Source organism: Phodopus roborovskii, unplaced genomic scaffold, assembly GCF_943737965.1.
Source record: "Phodopus roborovskii unplaced genomic scaffold, PHOROB, whole genome shotgun sequence".
Classification (NCBI taxonomy): domain Eukaryota; kingdom Metazoa; phylum Chordata; class Mammalia; order Rodentia; family Cricetidae; genus Phodopus; species Phodopus roborovskii.
Window position 1 is genome coordinate 14,951,140 of NW_026126525.1, and position 18,682 is coordinate 14,969,821.

General features: G+C 38.7%; 1 protein-coding gene across 1 annotated transcript in view; it reads right to left on the reverse strand.

Annotated features, from left to right (window-relative positions):
* Nucleotides 1-8,702: 8,702 nt before the first annotated feature.
* Mob1b (MOB kinase activator 1B) overlaps nt 8,703-18,682 on the reverse strand; it is a 30,837-nt gene continuing 20,857 nt past the window's right edge. The window contains exons 5-6 of the mRNA XM_051198101.1: nt 10,502-10,665; nt 8,703-9,479 (exon numbers count right to left, since the gene is read on the reverse strand). Coding sequence (XP_051054058.1) covers nt 9,402-9,479; nt 10,502-10,665 — 242 coding nt within the window. The 3' untranslated portion in view covers nt 8,703-9,401. The remainder of the gene's footprint in view (nt 9,480-10,501; nt 10,666-18,682) is intronic.

Sequence of the window (18,682 nt, forward strand, 5' to 3'; positions counted from 1 at the left end):
ACGCCTCTCCCTCTCCAGCCGGCGGCGCCCGCCGCGTTGTTCCTCCCGGCGCGCTGTGGGTCCCGGGACCCGGAGGGCAGGGGGCGGAGCTTGCACGGTGAGCCCTGGGAGGGCAGGGACCGGGCTTCCGCGATGAGCTCGGAGGACAGGGGGCGGGACTTGCTCCGTGAGCCGTAGGAGAGCAAGGGCGGGGCTTGCCCTCCGCTCTAAATTGCAAACTTAGCTATGCTGTTTGTAGTTACCTAGCGCTAGGTCTGTTTCTCCGTATCTTGGTTGTCACTTAACATGCTTGTCCATCGTCTAAGACGTGATAATCATTTTTTGCTTGTTTTTATGACAAAAACTATGTGTAGCTTTGAAGCCTGTCCTGGCTGGCCTCGAACTCAGATATCCACCTGCCTCTGCCTTCTCAGTGCTGGGATTAAAGGTCTGCACCACCACTGTCTGGCTCATGTAGTTTTTAATGTCATATACGTATGTTTATATAGAGATGTACTCTGCGCACACACACATCAATTTATATGCACTCAGAAGACTGAGCTACAGACAGATGCAGTTCATTTTCAGTCAGGGTAAAGACCTAGTAAACAGATTACCCCAATCAATTCAAATTAGCAAAAAAAAAAAAAAAAAAAAAAAAAAAAACACAACAAAAAACCTAAGGGACTCGTTATTATCTTTTAGCTTGTAACTATTATTTGGCCTGAAATATGTCCTTCAAATGGACCTAGCAGCAGAGAAATGGAGACTTACTGAAGAAAAAAAAAAAAAAAAAAAGATAAAAAAGGAGAGGACATGAATGCTCCTAGGTATGGTGGAGGAGAAAGTGTATTATAGATAAAAGAGAGAGCATAAATAGAAGCAGGAACATCTAGGAGAGTCCAGAGTGGACATGACCAGATTGAGTTGGGCCATGTGGGGAAAGAAAAGGTAGAGAGAGGGGAGAGAGAGGAATCAAGTGCAGCCCCAGAAAGGCCATAGGTACAAAAAGGAACGGGTAACCAACATGTCAGGGTTACATAGGGAAGAGCCTCTTGGGGAAGGGCAGTCAAGCTCCTGGGCTGGAGAATTCAGGGTGGAGTATGTCAGCCATAACCTGTAACAGGTAGGGACTAAAGGATGCTGGGAGAATCTGGCAGCCAATTCCACTTTGAAATGTTAAATAGGCACCTCAACCATTTGTCCTGGGTTTAAACCTCAAAACAAAGAGCAGAAATTTAAAAGTGAGTCTGTAGACTGATTGAATTTAAGGCCCGCTTCCTGTGATGGAACCCATACCTGACACTGCTAAGGTGGCCTGACATTAGATAGGCCAGGGACCTAGAGTACATGCAAATACTGTTCTGCTCAAGGAGCCCTGCAAAAAAGCACCCCTAGGTCAGTGCCTCAGTCTGACAGCATCAGAGAAGCTTCCCCCTACAGTAGATGGAAACAGAAACCAACAAAGAAAGTGCAGAGTGAGAGACCTTAGAATACTCAGTCCTACATGGATGTCTCCATCAAACCCCTCCCTTTAGGGCTTAGGGAACCTTACAGAAGGAATCAGAAAGTGTAGGAATCAGAAATGATGGAGGACATCAAGGAAATGAGGCTCAAGACCAGCACACTATGAACTCACAGATACTGTGACAGCATGCACATCCCCTGCATGGGTCTAAGCCAGTTGGTGTCCTAGAGCTGAAAGAAGCTAACACATGCCCTCCCCCTACTATCCCTAAACCAGAAGTTATCTCTGAATGATAATCATTTGCAAAAGAAAAATTAGTTTTTTCCAATGGAGCATCACTGGGGATACAAACTACTCTTAAGGACATACCCCAGCAGTAAATGGCCAACACAAAACATAGTCAATGGCATTTTTGGAAATTCCTTGACTCAATGCTTTGTCTGGGCATTAGCTTTGTTTTTTCTCCTTACAGGTCTTTTGAATTTACATTACAATTTCCAGTGTTATGTTTTAATATTTGTGTGTGTGTGTGTGTGTGTGTCTGAGTCTATTTGTGCTTCTTGTACCTTGATTTTCTCCTGGTAGTTTGTTCATCCTCTGCTGGCTTGTGTTTATTGTATTTTATTACTATTTTTAAAAACCTGTTTGTATTCTCATAAGAAAAGAGGGTATAGATTTGGGTGGGTGGAGACACAGGGTCTTGGAAGAGTTGAGGGAAGTGAAACCATAATCAGAATACATTTTACAAAAAATGAAAAAAATGTTTTCAATTAAGAGACTGAGTGATGGCTCATGGGTTAAGTGTACTGGTTGCCTTTGTAAAGGGCCCAGGTTCTATTCCCAGCTTCCACATGGCAGCTTACAACCATCTATAACTCCAGATCCAGAGAATCCAATGCCTCTGACCTCCACAGGCTCCTGCATGCATACTGGTACATATATACAAACATAAAATTGTGTGTGTGTGGTGTGTGTGTTGTTCCTTAGCAGCTTTCCACCATATTTACATGTGGAACGATTTATAATGAAGATAAAATTACCTTTTGTGACAGGGTTTCTCTGTAGCTTTGGAGACTGTCTTGAACTCGCTCTGTAGACCAGGCTGGCCTCAAACTCACAGAGATTCATCTGTCTCTGCTTCCTGAGTGCTGAAAGGCCTTTGCTACCACCACCCAGCAAAATAGATAATTTCTTAATTCAGTAGAAAGGTCCACAAATATTTTATTATTATGCTGTTTTGTGTCAGAGGTTGTTTTTTACTTTTTGCCTTTTGGGGGATCCCGCCACCCAGCTCAAAAATAAATCACACACGGAGGCTTATTTTTAGTTATGAGTGGCCGACCTTAGCAAGCTTGGTGCTAGCCAGTTTTTCTTAATTTGAATTAACCCATCTACCTTTCCCTCTGGACTTTTATCTTACTTCCTTCTTACTCTATGGCTGGCTGGCCCCTGTTATCCTCCTCTCCTTGTTCTCTTGCTGCTCCTCTTCCTCCTTCAATTTATTCTCTTTGCCTGCCAGCCCCGCCTATCCTTGCTCCTGCCTTGCCACTGGCCGTATAGCTCTTCATTAGGACCAACAGCTTTACAGAGTTAAACAAATGCAACATAAAAAAAAGTCACACACCTTAAAATAATATTCTACCACAGTTTTGCTTTGTTTTCACTGCAATAGTATATACTAAAGAAAACATTAAATTCAGGCATATATAAGCCCTAAACCCAATAACATGTACAATTTCTGAACTTTAGTTTTCTGGAGTGTAAGGTAGATGGTAACTTCCACTATTCTGAGAAAGTACTGCCTAACAAATTTTGAAACTTTCAATATGTTCTATATACCTTCATGTTGCTTTGAAATGTGTTCAGGGTAGAAATACCTATAACAAAAATAAATAGTAATGTGAAGTCAGGATTCATGGCCAAACATAACTATTTATTAGGATTTTTTTTTCTTATAAACATTTTCTTCCTTTAAAAAAAAAAAAAAAACCTAGAATTTAAATACCTCCCATTCCACCACATGAGGCTGTGTACATTATTTACATCTCTCAAATAAAACATATTACAGATTTTCTGACATTCAGTGTTTCCTTTAAAAGAACAATAATGAAACAATTAAACTTTGATCGATAACTACAATTTGTATAATCCTGGCACAATTTACAATATGGCGCCCACACTGCAGTTCATATTTTAGATCATTTTTGTCCCATCTAACTACCTTACTAGAGAACCTGTCCCCTCATGAGAACAGATTATTGTCTCCATGCATATCTTAAGCAAGTATACAATGCGAATGCTGCCCTTCCGCCTCCATCACTTGGAATTGGCAGTATTTCTGATTTTTGTCTTCAGAAATGATTTGACTTTATCATGACACTATTTCTACCAACAATTTTAAATAATACCTTAAAATGTATAGGGAAAAAAAATCAAATAGAACAAAGGTTTTTCCCTAAAATATTAGTGATTCCACCACCCTAGTTATGCATATACAAAAATAACAAATAAAATTTAGTAGCTATAAAAAACCTATTTTCCCTAAAAATAGTCATTTCTGCAAAACAATTTAAGGAAAAAAGGTGTTCTGAAATGAAAATGCACTAGTATATTTTACAACCTATACAACTTATTTCAGAAACAAAAATTTGTGCAAAACTACAAGAAATATCCATCTATAAGAATAATTATGAGAGAAATTAGAAAATTGTTACTTTATATTACCAATAGCTGCAGCTTTGGTGACATTAAAAAAGAAAAAACAAAAAAACCAAAAACCTGCCAAGCAAACAAAAGAAAACCTGTATGTCAACAATGCTTCAGAACTACTAACAATGATAAACTGTAAAATCAGCCTTGAGTGAATGTGAGCAGGTGTACATGACAGATGCAGAGTGGGAAACCACGAATCCGTAAAGGCCAGTGATTTCATGTTTGAGAATTGTGTAGCACTGTATGCAAAAGAGGGAGAGCGGGAGGGAGGGAAGGAAGAAGAAAGGGAAGAGGAATTTGCATGAGGAACTTGCACCACACACTTATAAAACTGAGGGCTCAATATTTTAGTTTGTATATCCTTCCCTTCTGTCAGAGTACAACTATGAGTGGTGGACAGAGAGGATGGCAGTCTCATACATTCAAAACTAATTCTCACTGATGAACTTCTGAGGAAAGCCTTAAAAATTCAAACCATTTGCATTCAAATCCTATTGCATGTCTGCTGTTTGTTAAACTTTCCTATTAAATCTTGAAACAGATCTTTATTTATTACTCATATATAATCATGCTGGTAACAGAGGCTCCTATGGTAAAATCTCTATGTTATGGCAAAATCCTAATGCTTAAAGTCCATTAGGAGCAATACTTCAAGACTGAGCTGTGTTTATAAGGGGTAAATTCTTTAATATGTCATATAAGTTTCAAAATAAGATGTTTTCCTAATATGCAATCACATTCCAAATTACAAATAAACTTTTGGTTCAGTATATTTTCAAAAGACAATCCGAATTTAATGTTATGAAAAAACAAAAAGTAAAAAAAGTTTTTTTAAAGAATTTAATGGTATGAATGATATGTGCTGAATGCTTACATAATTTTAAATGCTATTCATGATAGGCAGGTTAAAATTTTGCATAATAATAAAATTTTATTCCAATTTTCCTGTACATCAACTTCTATCTAGTCTTTAATTAAAAGTCAGATTAAAAGAAAAACCTGTTTAAAATAAAACAGAATACAACAGAGGTAAAGACTTTGTTTCTTTGAATTGCTGTTTTAAAAAAAATGCATCCACTTTTCCATACTATCCTCGCAATCAAAACTATCCTACACAATTCAAAACTTTTAAGGAAAAGGGAGGGGGAAGAAACAGAGCAAGTTCTAGAGAAAGACTTTAGGTTTAAAATTCTATTTAAATACAAAGTAATTAAACTGAATTTTTAAAAATGTTTTCACATGTAAATTATGGTTCCTACTTGTAATTGTGATATCAGGAAACTATTCTAGTCTGTGATGCAGTTAATGTCTTTAGCAGTCTTCTCTGAAGATTTAGAGCATAAAACACTGGCTTGGTTCTCAAAGGAAAGCCAAGGTAATGAACTTGATTTAGTAACTAATGTGAGTTCTATTAAGTTTCAAATATTGTTTTTGTGCAACTGAAAAGATAAAACTGCTTTTTCTTATGTAGTCATAAGCCAATTCTCAAAGCACCAATGATACATTACAAAGTTCTAGAAATATACTTTGCAACATAATTGAAATAAACTGTGATCCAAAGAGAACTGCTTTGAAAGTCAACTCTCATTTGGATGTTAAGGTTCAACATACTCATTTTTAAAAAAAGTTCCACAACTTAGTACTTGCATCTCACATAATCTACCATTTCAGTGGTTATCAAAACCTCTCTCAGAGAGGGTGTAGACAAAGCTACAAAAGAAATCTGTTGTTTTGCTACTTTTCCCATAAGCATGGAAAATACTCATTACAAATAACATGAAACCTAGTGAGTACATATGCAAAATATAAATACCATATTTCTATTTTCTGGGAAGAGATTGTAGTGCTTCATCCATCCTGATAATCCAGGTAGTAACTCAGTCAGAAATACTCATTAAAAATATACTCTGCTACCTAATACATTTTATGTTGACCACTTAAAATTTACAACAGAGAATTTAGGCAATAACCTAAACTTCCATTTTCAAATGCACAGAGCTCCAAAGCCACCCACCAACACACACGCCCACGGTCTGGGGGCAATCTAAGGCATGGCTTTTGTGGGGGAGTGGAAGAACCAAGTCAGCAAGTGAACAAGGCCAGCAGCACCACCTACTGTTCACACAAACATTTAACTCAGTCAGCTTTTTTCATCCCCACTACTCCACAACTAAATCACTCCTAAAACTTGCTTCATCGTACCCACATATAACCAAACAACATAATGATAACTTACTACATTCAATTGTATGGGATGAGCTTATGAAAAAGTGAGGAAAACAACTTGAACTTTTTTGGTTTTCGAGACAGGATTTCTCTGTAGCTTTGGAGTCTGTCCTGGAACTAGCTCTGTCCTTGAACTCACAGAGATCTGCTTGCTTCTGCTGGAATTAAAAGCATGCGCCAACAACACCCGGCCCAACTTGAACTTTCACAACTGTATAAAAATGGGGTAGCCACACGTTGTAGTGCATACCTTTAATTCTAGCATATACGGTACATAGGCAAGGGATCTCTGTGAGTTTGAGACCAACCTGGTCTACATAGTGAGTTCCAGGGTAGCCATGGCTACATAGAGACCCAGTCTCAAAAAAAAAAAAAAAAAAAGAAAAACAGAGGTAATTATTTATAAATTAAAGGATCTGAAAATATAAGGAAGCTCTCCTGCAAAATAAACTTTGATACTCATTTTATAAAAGGGCACTGTACTCTCAAAGCAAGTTTTTATTAAACTGATTCTCTTGAGTCCTAGTGTTTCCTGACTTATAGCCATCTACCACCATGTACACTTGCCAGGCCTTTCCCCAAGAGAACCACTCTTTCTTACCATATATATATATATATACATACATACATATATATATATATATATATATATATATATACACACATACACACACACACACATACACACACACACACACACACACACACACACACACACACACACACACTTTTCTCATTTCCCCATACTGAGGAACTACTTGGAACCATGGCACCTGAGATTCTGGCACAGTGAAAATAACTCCTACCTAGTATAGTGGGAAGGTAAGTCCTACTACCAAGCACTCATTTCTAGGACTACTTCTCCATTCTTACAGCATACTGTATGTAAGGCTTAAAGGACCAGAAACAACCTCTCACTCACTTATCTCTCTACATGGTACTGCTATGGAAGCCCCTAGTTTCTAGAGTGATATGAAGTCAATATACTGTGGAAGACTTTCAGTGAGTAATTATGGGTTTCATTTCCTGTACAGAGAGGACTCACATCAGAATTCTGAAGCAACACATAATGCATGATACTATTTAGATACTTAAAAAAAAATATTTTAAGAAAATTAGGTAGCTGTCAGTTCATAAATAAACACTACTAATAAATGCCCAGTATTATCTACCTTTTCCAAGCTCTTTTGTTCCTTATTATTGGTACTTGGTGAGCAATCACCACTAGAGAAACGAAATGGAGAAAAAGGCAGTTCCTAGTGATCATAGTTGCAAGGGCATTCAATTCTATTACTGTACACTTGTTATTGACAAAACCAAATTTACTTCACTTTAGACTCCTCCACTATGTACTTGCATACGAATTCAGAGCAAACATTTCTACTTTATTAGGGGAAAGGCATGTGTCTCTAACTACAGAGAGAAAAAGAGAAAGGAAGACAGATTTAGCCAAACTGACAAAATTATAACAGAATATGAAAAGAGTATTTCTCAAGAACAAAACTGGTGGGGGGGGGCTCAATATTTATTCTAGAAACCAAATTCCTAAACTTGTAATTGAGGATGACAATTCAACAGAACATCACATCAACTAAAATGAAAAGTTATTAACTGCTGAGCTAGCATTTTCATTATTTGATATTACCACAAAGAAAACAGATTTCACAGTGGAAAAATAAGAAGTCAGGATGCTTCATACTGCACCAATAATCAAGGTAGTGTATCATTTAAAATGACAGGCAAATACCAGCTCCATTCACTGAATGGAAATGCTAAAAAGTGATTGATTTCCCCAAATAGTCATTAAATTCCATGTTTAATGTCTGTACCTAAAACTAAGTATTTATTTTTAACTTCTCATGGAAGCTGATTTCTAAAAGGAAGCCTTTAAGACTTTGTTTATAAGTAATAAACACTATTCTATCCCAAGGTTTTAAAACAGGACTTTCTAGAATTTGACTCCCCACACTTAATCCTTTCTCTTTTGATTTCCCAAACAAACTGATGCCTGACACCAACCATTCTCATCTTTCCTCCCTCTTTGAAGTACAAGGGAGTTCTGCACTTATGGCTCATTTGGCAATTGCTAGGAAACCTCGCAGTTCAGCATCCTTTCTGAAGATGGCAAGTCTATAAATAACCTGAAGTTTTACACTTACAGTGCACTTAGCATGTAAAAAGAAGTTGAAATGCAATAGCTATTACATTTCAACATCCTCAAATTTCAATATCACAGATATTAAGAGATGGAAAAAGACCTGCTTGTAGAACTTTAAATATCTATTGAACAGAATATGTTAGACAATATCAAAAATAATTAAGAATTTTGTTGTTTTAGATTTGTTCTACATGCACATCTTTACAAATTATGTCAAAAATAATTAAGAAATGATTTTTGTTGTTTTACATTTATGTTCTACATGCACAACTTTACAAATTATGTTTTTTCAATGTAGTAAAAGCTGGATATCATCAACTTGAGTAAACTATGGCTTTTATAACAGATTACTTTACAACATGCACAAGTAAGTGCCCTAGATAGAAATTCTAATATTGTTTCAAGCTCTGCTCAGTCCTATATCTGTGCTTTGCACCTCAGAAGTGAGCCTATCAAGGCACTTAAGAACACATAAGTCTTTTTTTAGGGACTTCAAAGTGGGCCACAATTTACACAACAGAGTCCAATCCATCTGCATTTCAGTCAGTTACTTGTTTCCAGCATACAATATCTTTAAAAGTCCTCAAGTAACCAAAACCAGGTTAATAAAAAGAAAACATAAAAAAAAAGAAAGAAAACACTATACAACACTAAGACAAAATTCGCCCTTTTCAAAGGTAGAAAATGAATCTTAGCTTCCTCTAACAACAAAATGATTTTATATATTCAGAAGAGAAAAGGGAATCCAAGCAAGCCTCCAAACCTAAGACAAACAATCCACATAAAAACAAAATATAACAAAGGCCCAAATACAGCCATATAGCTCCCGTGGAGGAAGAACTGCAGCTTTTCATCCTTTTATCTGTCCTTTGAGGTGAGTTTCTCAATCAGTTCTTGGAGTGGTGCAAGTTCTCTTCTGTCAATAAGGTTGAACTCCTACAAACAGCAAAACATTATTCACTTCTAATCCCAAAGCAGATTATTATGAATACAAGCTTCTGAAGTAAAAGTAAACTTCATTTTTTAAAAAACATTCACTACCTTAAAGAAATCACATGACATTCTTGATGCTGTTTTCACATTATAATATAAAAATAAATCCCCCTTAACTCAGAAAATTATTATGGAAACTAAATGTGGTAACCACTGTTAACTACGTCATGTAAAGCCTGGAACACACTACCAATCAGTAAGTGGAAACTGCTAATAACCAAGGTACTATATCTGTTCCTTTTAAGATTTTTTGTTTGTTTTGTATTCAGCTTTCTGCCCTCATGCATTCATGCATACCAGAAGAGGACAACAGATCTCATCAGAGATAGTTGTGAGACTTAATATTACAAGCCTACCCCCTCAGATCTATGGTGGCCAGACTAAGAATAGATGGGATACATACCATGTGACTATGTTGTTGGCCCTGTAGTGCCTAGACTGTATGGGTCAGAGCAAGATTCTCTAAGTTCCGAGGCACAAGCAAGTGATCCTCTTAATCAAAGTGTTGCTAGGAGGATAAGATGTATAAATACTCTAAATTGACTCCCCACCACTTGCTAGCACATAGCAAACAGTATACTTTATGGCTACAGAGTAAAGTAAAACAAACACTTTCAAAGGAAGAATATTTTGTCCTTTGGTTTTGCTTGTTGCCCTTGATCTCAATCCTTACACTTAAGCCTCTTGAGTGCCAAGATTATAGACAAGTAACATCATATCAGACTCACTATTCAGATTTCTTATTTAGCCCATCATGTAGCCTAAAAATTGACGCAGTCCAAGCAAGACAAGTGGTCCTGGAACTGTTTTCAGAGTTGCCACCATGAACTGGTAGACTAATGAAATTAAGACGCAAAAGGACTGTCATTACACCATGGAAAGTGTTAGGAGTTCTGATGTTGTATATTCATCACAGAATTCTAAAAATAAACATGAAGCAAAAAAAGCCTTATGAGTCAACTTACCTGAACAAAAAAAATAAAGTGCTTGAAAGATGTATTGAGATGTGCTTCCTCCTGAAGCTGGATCACAGGATCAAAATGTTGGTGATAAATGTGAGCATAAACTCTAAAGAGTCGTTTGAGAATTGTTTTTGCCACGGACATGAAATTCTTCGGGAATGGAACACCTAGTAGAGAGATAAGGCCCCTCTATTAATAAGAAAAGAGAACAAAGCAACATGATTTGCCAGCAAGTAGTAATAGGACTGTAAAATGTAGTGTATGAATTCCTATTTCCATGGCCACAAAATCTTTGAGAAGTTCTTAGCACATCATGAATGAAAGTAAACTTCAGAGCTTTTTTAAAATTAAGAATGATTCTTCCTTATGGCATACTATACTTCTAACATACTGCCACTTTACAAATAAGCATCTATGAGGCAGCAGATCATTAGATTTTAATGTACTTTTTTCTTTTTCTTTTTTTTGGTTTTTCAAGACAGGGTTTCTCTGTAGCTATGGGGCCTGTTCTAGAACTCTCTCTGTAGACCAGGCTGACCTTGAATTCACAGAAATCCACCTGCCTCTGCCTCTCCAGTGCTAGGATTAAAGGAGTGTACCACCAATAGCCGGCATGAATAATGTATTCACCACATTAGTTATGTTTAATGCTTTTAATATATCAGACACATGGATACACACAACGTAGCTTAAGAAGATACAGACATAGTGACACATGTCTGTAATCTAAGCATGTGGGAGGCTGAGGCAGGATGACAGTTGAGATACATATAACAAGATCCTACCTCAAAAGAATAAAGATTTGAATTTGGGAGGGCCTCAAAAGAATAAAGTAAGATTTGAATTTGGGAGGACCCAAAAAGACTATTTCTCAACCTTATATTTTAAATATAAAAGAAGATGATATAAAGAGAATAAACCATGGTTAACAGGTTTAAGGGACAGGATATGAGAAAATGTAGGTCAGAGATATACAGAAAATATCTGTAGCAAAGATAAAGGATAATTAAGCCTAAAGATCTAATACAAAATATAAGAATAAAACTCATAATAATATACCTTACTGAGATCTTATTAGTTGGACTAACTATAACACAATGCATGTTAATTTTACTATGAAAACTATTTTACTATCAATATATATTTTACTATTTAACTATCAATACATCTTAGCATCATGTTTATAACAAACATATAAAATTTTTTATTCTAATAAAAAAACTGGGCCAGAGAGATAGTTAGCAGGTAAAGAACTTGCTGGGCCAGCCTGATCATCTGAGTCTAATCCCCAGAAAGCACATGAAGGTGAAGGAGAGAACTGCCTCCACTAGGTTGACCTCCAACCCCCACATGCATATATAGAATAGTCATAAGTAAATTTTTAAAAAGAATACAAAATCCTGTATTTCAAATGTTGAACTTGGCAATACAAACAAGCACTGGTATTATATTGGCTCAGTGTCATACTACTATTGCCCATTTCACACCAGTGTAAATCACAAGAAAACAAGCACACCAAAACCAAAGGCCATTGTAAAATACCAAAGTCATTAAAGAATAAAAAAGAACTGAAGTCTACATATTCTAGATACACCATTGTATAAAAACCAATGGCAATGATCTTTAGCTATAAAAGGACCCTACTAGGAAAGCCTGAAACATAAACAGGACCTAAGATAGGAGAACACTGCTCTAACAACAGCATGCAATGTTAGCTAAGTTGTTTAACAACACTCTAAGGGTTAACCAATTAAAAACATAATTGGAGAGTGCCAGTTCCCAGTGAGACCTGACTATCCTGAAGAAACTTCCCAGTATCAGCCCAGCCTTTGTCCTCTTCCGCCAGCCATTGACTATAGGTGTATGGGCCCAATTGGGGAGGCCTCTCCCCTACACCCCCCCAACTCCTTAGGTTGGCCCCTGATCCCGCTGCTCCTGTGTCCTGTCCCCATCAAGAGCACTCTTGGAGCTCTGATAGACCCCCCCCACCCATAATCACCGTGTGCCTGCCCCCCCACCCTGTGCCCTGCCCTGCCGACTGCCCTCTGGTTGAGCACTGGGACAGAGGGTGGAGCCAACAGTCCACCCGACTTCGGGGACTTCTCAGAGCAACTCTGAACAAAGGAGACCTGCCTATCCATGCAGGACCACTTGTAATTGCCACCTGCTTGGTCTCTGAACCACCCCCCCCACCTCCAGTCCTCTGCTGGAGTTCCCGGCCCCTCCCAAAGATCCTCCTATCTCTGCTGGTCCACTCTGAGTTCCCCCCAGCAAGATCCTTGACCCCCAAAGCAGGGCCTCTGTTAAAGAAAGAGGCCTCAGCTGGAGAGTGCCAGTTCCCAGTGAGATCCAACTATCTCTGCAGAAACATCCAGAGTATCAGCCCAGCCTTTGTCCTCTTCTGCCAACCATTGGCTAGAGCCATTGGCTAGAGTTCACACGACGTCGGGGGGGACTTCTCAGAGCTAATCTGAACACAGGAGACCGGCCTCTCCACATGGGACCACCCGTAATTCCCACCTGCTTGGTCTCTCACCCCCAACTTAAATCCTCTGCTGGAGACCGGTCCCCTCCCAAAGACGCACCTATCTCTAAAGGACCACTCTGAGTTTCTACAGACATCTTCTACTTGTTCCTCATCCCTAACCCCATCCCAGGGTCCCTGTCTGCGGAGAGACCTCCTATAGAGCTTGGACCACCCAGAGCTACAGATATTGAACCTCTGACCCACATAAGCCCACCAGAGAAGTACCACAGAGAAAGGGGAAGACCCCACCAACACCTATTGGAAGAAGCTATAGGAAGACAGCAATACAAGAAAACACCTAACAACAGAAAGACAAGCATGACACCACCAGAATCTAGGGAATCTACACCAACTAGAATGGAACACAACAAAGAAGAGGAAGCAGAAGGGAACACTTAAAAATTACCGTCATAAAAAATAATAGAGCCCTCAAAGAAAATGTGAGAAAATCCCTTAAAGAAATGGAGGAAAAAACAAACAAAAAAGGTGGAAGAAATGGACAAATTCCTTAAGGAAAGTACAGAAAGCCAAGAAAAAACAATTAACCAGGTGAAGGAAACGGTTCAAGACTTGAAAACTGAAATTGAGAAAATAAAGGCAACACAAACGGAAGGAATGCTGGAAATTGAAAAGCTGGGCAAAAAATCGGCAACTACGGACACAAGCATAACCAATAGAATTCAAGAGATGGAAGAGAGAATCTCAGGCGCATAAGATAAACTAGAAGAAATAGATTCATCGACCAAAGAAAATCATAACTCCAACAAATCCTTAACACAAAACATCCAGGAAATGTGGGACACCATGAAAAAAGGCCAAACCTAACAATAATAGGCATAGAGGAAGGTGAGGAAGCCCAGCTCAAAGGTGCCGAAAACATATTCAAAAAAATCATCGAGGAAAACTTTCCCAATCTAAAGAAGGACATGCCCATGAAAGTGTAAGAAGCATACCGAACCCCAAATAGGCTGCACCAAAGAAAAAAGACCCCTCGACATATAATAATCAAAACACCTAGCATACAGAATAAAGAAAGAATATTAAGAGCAGCGAAGGAAAAAGGACAGGTAACATATTAGGCAGACCTATCAAAATTACCTGACTTCTCCATGGAAACACTCAAGGCCAGAAGGTCCTGGAATGAAGTTCTACAATTATTAAGAAAACATGGATGCCAGCCTAGGCTACTGTACCCAGCAAAACTCTCAATCACTATAGATGGAGAAAATAAGATATTTAATGACAAAACCAGATTTTCATTACGTATCTACAAATCCAGCTCTACAGAAAGTACTGGAAGGAAAACTCCAACCCAAGGAAGGTACCTACGCCCACAAGAATGTAGGCAACAGATAATCTAACTACACCAGAAACCAAGGGTAAAGCAGAACAAATATATTCACAATACCACTGCCAACAACAAACCTAAATCAAACAAGCATCAACAATCAATGGTCCTTACTCACTGTCAACATTAATGGTCTCAACTCACCTATAAAAAGACACAGGCTAACAGAATGGATACGAAGACAGAATCTATCCTTCTGTTGCATACAAGAAACACATCTAAGCTTCAAAGATAGACATTACCTCAGGGTAAAGGGTTGGGAAAAGATTTTCCAATCAAATGGAACCAAGAAGCAAGCAGGCATGGCTATCCTAATATCTAACAAGTTAGACAAGTTAGATCAAAATTGATCAAAAGAGATGAAGATGGTCATTTCGGATTCTTTGCAGAATCCATCAACACAAAGTCTCAGTTCTGAACATCTATGCCCCTAATACAAAGTCACCCACATTCGTAAAAGAAATGCTACTAAAACTCAAAGCTCATATAAAACCTCACACACTTATAGTGGGAGACTTCAATACACCACTCTCAACACTAGACAGGACCACAAATCAGAAACTCAACAAAGAAACAAAAGAATTAACAGAAGTTATGTCTCAACTGGGGCTAACAGACATCTATAGAACATTCCATCCAAAGACAAAAGAATATACCTTCTTCTCTGCTCCACATGGAACCTTCTCTAAAATCGACCACATACTAGGAGACATAACAAACCTCAACAGATACAAGAGAATAGAAATAGTCCCCTGTATCTTATCGGACCACCATGCTTTAAAATTGGACTTCAACAACAACACAAATAGCAGAAAACCTGCAAACTCATGGAAACTGAACAATTTGCAATTGCACCACACCTGGGTCAAAGAAGAAATAAAGAAATTAAAGACTTTCTAATATTCAACGAGAATAAGGACACAACATACCCGAACTTATGGGACACCTTGAAATCAGTGCTATGAGGGAAGTTCATTGCAAGAAGTGCCCATATGAAGAAAACAGAGAATAGTCACATAAGAGAATTAACAGCACAACTGCAAACATTATAACAGAGAGAAGCGAACTCACGCCATAGGAGTAGACACCAGGAAATAATCAACTTGAGGGCTGAAATCAACAAAATAGAAACCAGGAAAACAATACAAAAAAAATCAATGCAACGAAGAGTTGGTTTTTTGAGAAAATCAACAAAATAGACAAACCTTTATCTAAATTAACGAAAAAGCAGAGAGAGAACATGCAAATTAACAAAATCAGAAACGAAAAGGGGAACATAACAAAGGACACAAAGGAAATGCAGACAATTTTCAGGTCATACTTTAAAAACCAGTATTCCACAAAAATTGAAGAGTCAAAGGAAATGGACAAGTTTCTGGATAACTATCACTTACCAAAATTAAATAAAGAACAGAAAAACAACTTAAACAGAACAATAACCTGCAATGAAATAGAAGCAGTCATCGAAAGCCTTCCAACCAAAAAAAGTCCAGGGCCAGATGGATTCAGTGCAGAATTCTACCAGACATTCAAGGAAGAACTAATACCACTACTCCTCAAACTGTTCCACAAGATAGAGACAGAAGGTTCATTGCCAAACTCTTTTTATGAGGCCACAATAACCTTGGTACCCAAGCCTGACAAAGACAGAACTAAGAAAGAAAACTACAGACCAATATCCCTGATGAACATCGATGCAAAAATACTCAATAAAAGCTATCTCTGCGGGTCCACTTGGAGTTCCTGCAGGCAAGATCCTTGACCCCCAAATCCGGGCCCCTGCCAAAGAACGAGGTCTCAGCTGGAGAGCGCCAGTTTCCAGTGAGATCCCACTACCCTGCAAAACCTTCTCAAGTTCCAGCCCAGCCCTCGTCCTCTTCTGCTGGCTATTGGCCAGAGGTGAGTCTGGGCCCAATCGGGGCTGCCTGTCCCCTTCAACCTCTTTTCCCCCTCCCCCGCCTGAACTCCCTGGATTGGCCCCTGATCCTGCTGCTCCTGTCTCCGGTCCCCTTTGAGAGCACCCTTGGAGCTCTGATACACCCCCACCCATCCCAACCTCCAGCCTACCCCCCCCACCCTGTGCCCTACCCCACCTACGGTCCTGCCGCTCTGGTTGAGCACTGGGACAGAGGGTGGAGCCAACAGTCCACCCTACTTCGGAGACCTCTTGGAGCAACTCCGAACAAAGGAGACCTGACTATCCACGTGGGACCACCTGTAATTTCCACCAGCTTGGTCCCTGACCCCGCCTCCAGTCCTCTGCTGGAGTCCCAGGCCCCTCCCAGAGATCCGCCTATCTCTGCTGGTCCACTTGGAGTTCCTGCAGGCAAGATCCTTGACCCACAAATCCGGGCCCCTGCCAAAGAACGAGGTCTCAGCTGGAGAGCGCCAGTTTCCAGTGAGATCCCACTACCCTGCAAAACCTTCTCAAGTTCCACTCCAGCCCTCGTCCTCTTCTGCCGGCTATTGGCCAGAGAAAAGCCTCCTAGAGAGCTTGGACCACACAGAGATACAGACATAAAATCTTTAACCCAAAAACCCCCTTCGGGAAAGGACAAAAAAAAGAGGAAAAAACCACAACAAAAACCAAAAGAAAAAAAAATAGGAAAAAAAAAAAAAAAAAAAACAACTAAAAAAAAAAAAAAAAAAAATAACACAACAAAAAATAAAAAAAAAAAAAAAAAAAAAAAGGAGCACAACAACAAAGCAGAGGAAGCAGAAGGGTACGACTTAAAAATCACCATCATAAAAATGATAGAGGCCCTCAAAGAAGATATGAGAAAATCCCTTAAAGAAATAGAGGAAAAAACAAACAAAAAAGTGGAAGAAATGAACAAATTCCTTAAGGAAAGTACAGAAAGCCAAGAAAAAACAATTAACCAGGTGAAGGAAACGGTTCAAGATTTGAAAACCGAAATTGAGAAAATAAAGGCAACACAAATGGAAGGAAAGCTGGAAATTGAAAAGCTGGGCAAAAAATCGGAAACCACGGACACAAGCATAACCAATAGAATTCAAGAGATGGAAGAGAGAATCTCAGATGCAGAAGATAAACTAGAAGAAATAGATTCATCGACCAAAGAAAATCATAACTAACAAATCCTTAACACACAATATCCAGGAAATGTGGGACACCATGAAAAGGCCAAACCTAAGAATAATAGGCATAGAGGAAGGTGAGGAAGCCCAGCTCAAAGGTGCTGAAAACATATTCAACAAAATCATCGAGAAAAACTTTCCAAATCTGAAGAAGGACATGCCCATGAAAGTACAAGAAGCATACCGAACCCCAAATAGGCTGCACCAAAGAAAAAAGACCCCTCGACATATAATAATCAAAACACCTAGCATACAGAATAAAGAAAAAATATTAAGAGCAGCGAAGGAAAAAGGACAGGTAACATATAAAGGCAGACCTATCAAAATTACACCTGACTTCTCCATGGAAACCCCCAAGGCCAGAAGGTCCTGGATAGATGTTCTAAAAGTATTAAGAGAACACGGATGCCAGCCTAGGCTACTATATCCAGCAAAACTCTCAGTCAATATAGATGGAGAGAACAAGATATTCAATGACAAAACCAGATTTTCCCAATATGTATCTACAAATCCAGCCCTACAGAAAGTATTGGAAGGAAAACTCCAACCCAAGGAAGGTAACTACGCCCACAAAAATGTAGGCAACAGATAATGCAACTACACCAGAAACCTAGGGTGAAGCAGAACAAATATATTCACAATACCACTGCCAACAACAAACCTAAATCAAACAACCATCAACAATCAATTGTCCTTACTCACCCTCAACATTAATGGTCTTAACTCACCTATAAAAAGACACAGATTAACAGAATGGATACGAAGACAGAATCCATCCTTCTGCTGCATACAAGAAACACATCTTAGCTCCAAAGATAGACATTACCTCAGGGTAAAGGGTTGGGAAAAGAGTTTCCAATCAAATGGAAATAAGAAGCAAGCAGGCGTAGCTATCCTAATATCTAACAAGCTAGACTTCAAACCAAAACTAGTCAAAAGAGATGAAGACCGTCATTTCATATTCATCTCAGGAGAAATCCATCAACACAAAGTCTCAATTCTGAACATCTATGCCCCTAATACAAAGCCACCCACATTCGTAAAAGAAACACTACTAAAACTCAAAGCTCATATAAAACCTCACACACTTATAGTGGGAGACTTCAATACACCACTCTCAACACTAGACAGGACCACAAATCAGAAACTCAACAAAGAAACAAAAGAATTAACAGAAGTTATGTCTCAACTGGGGCTAACAGACATCTAT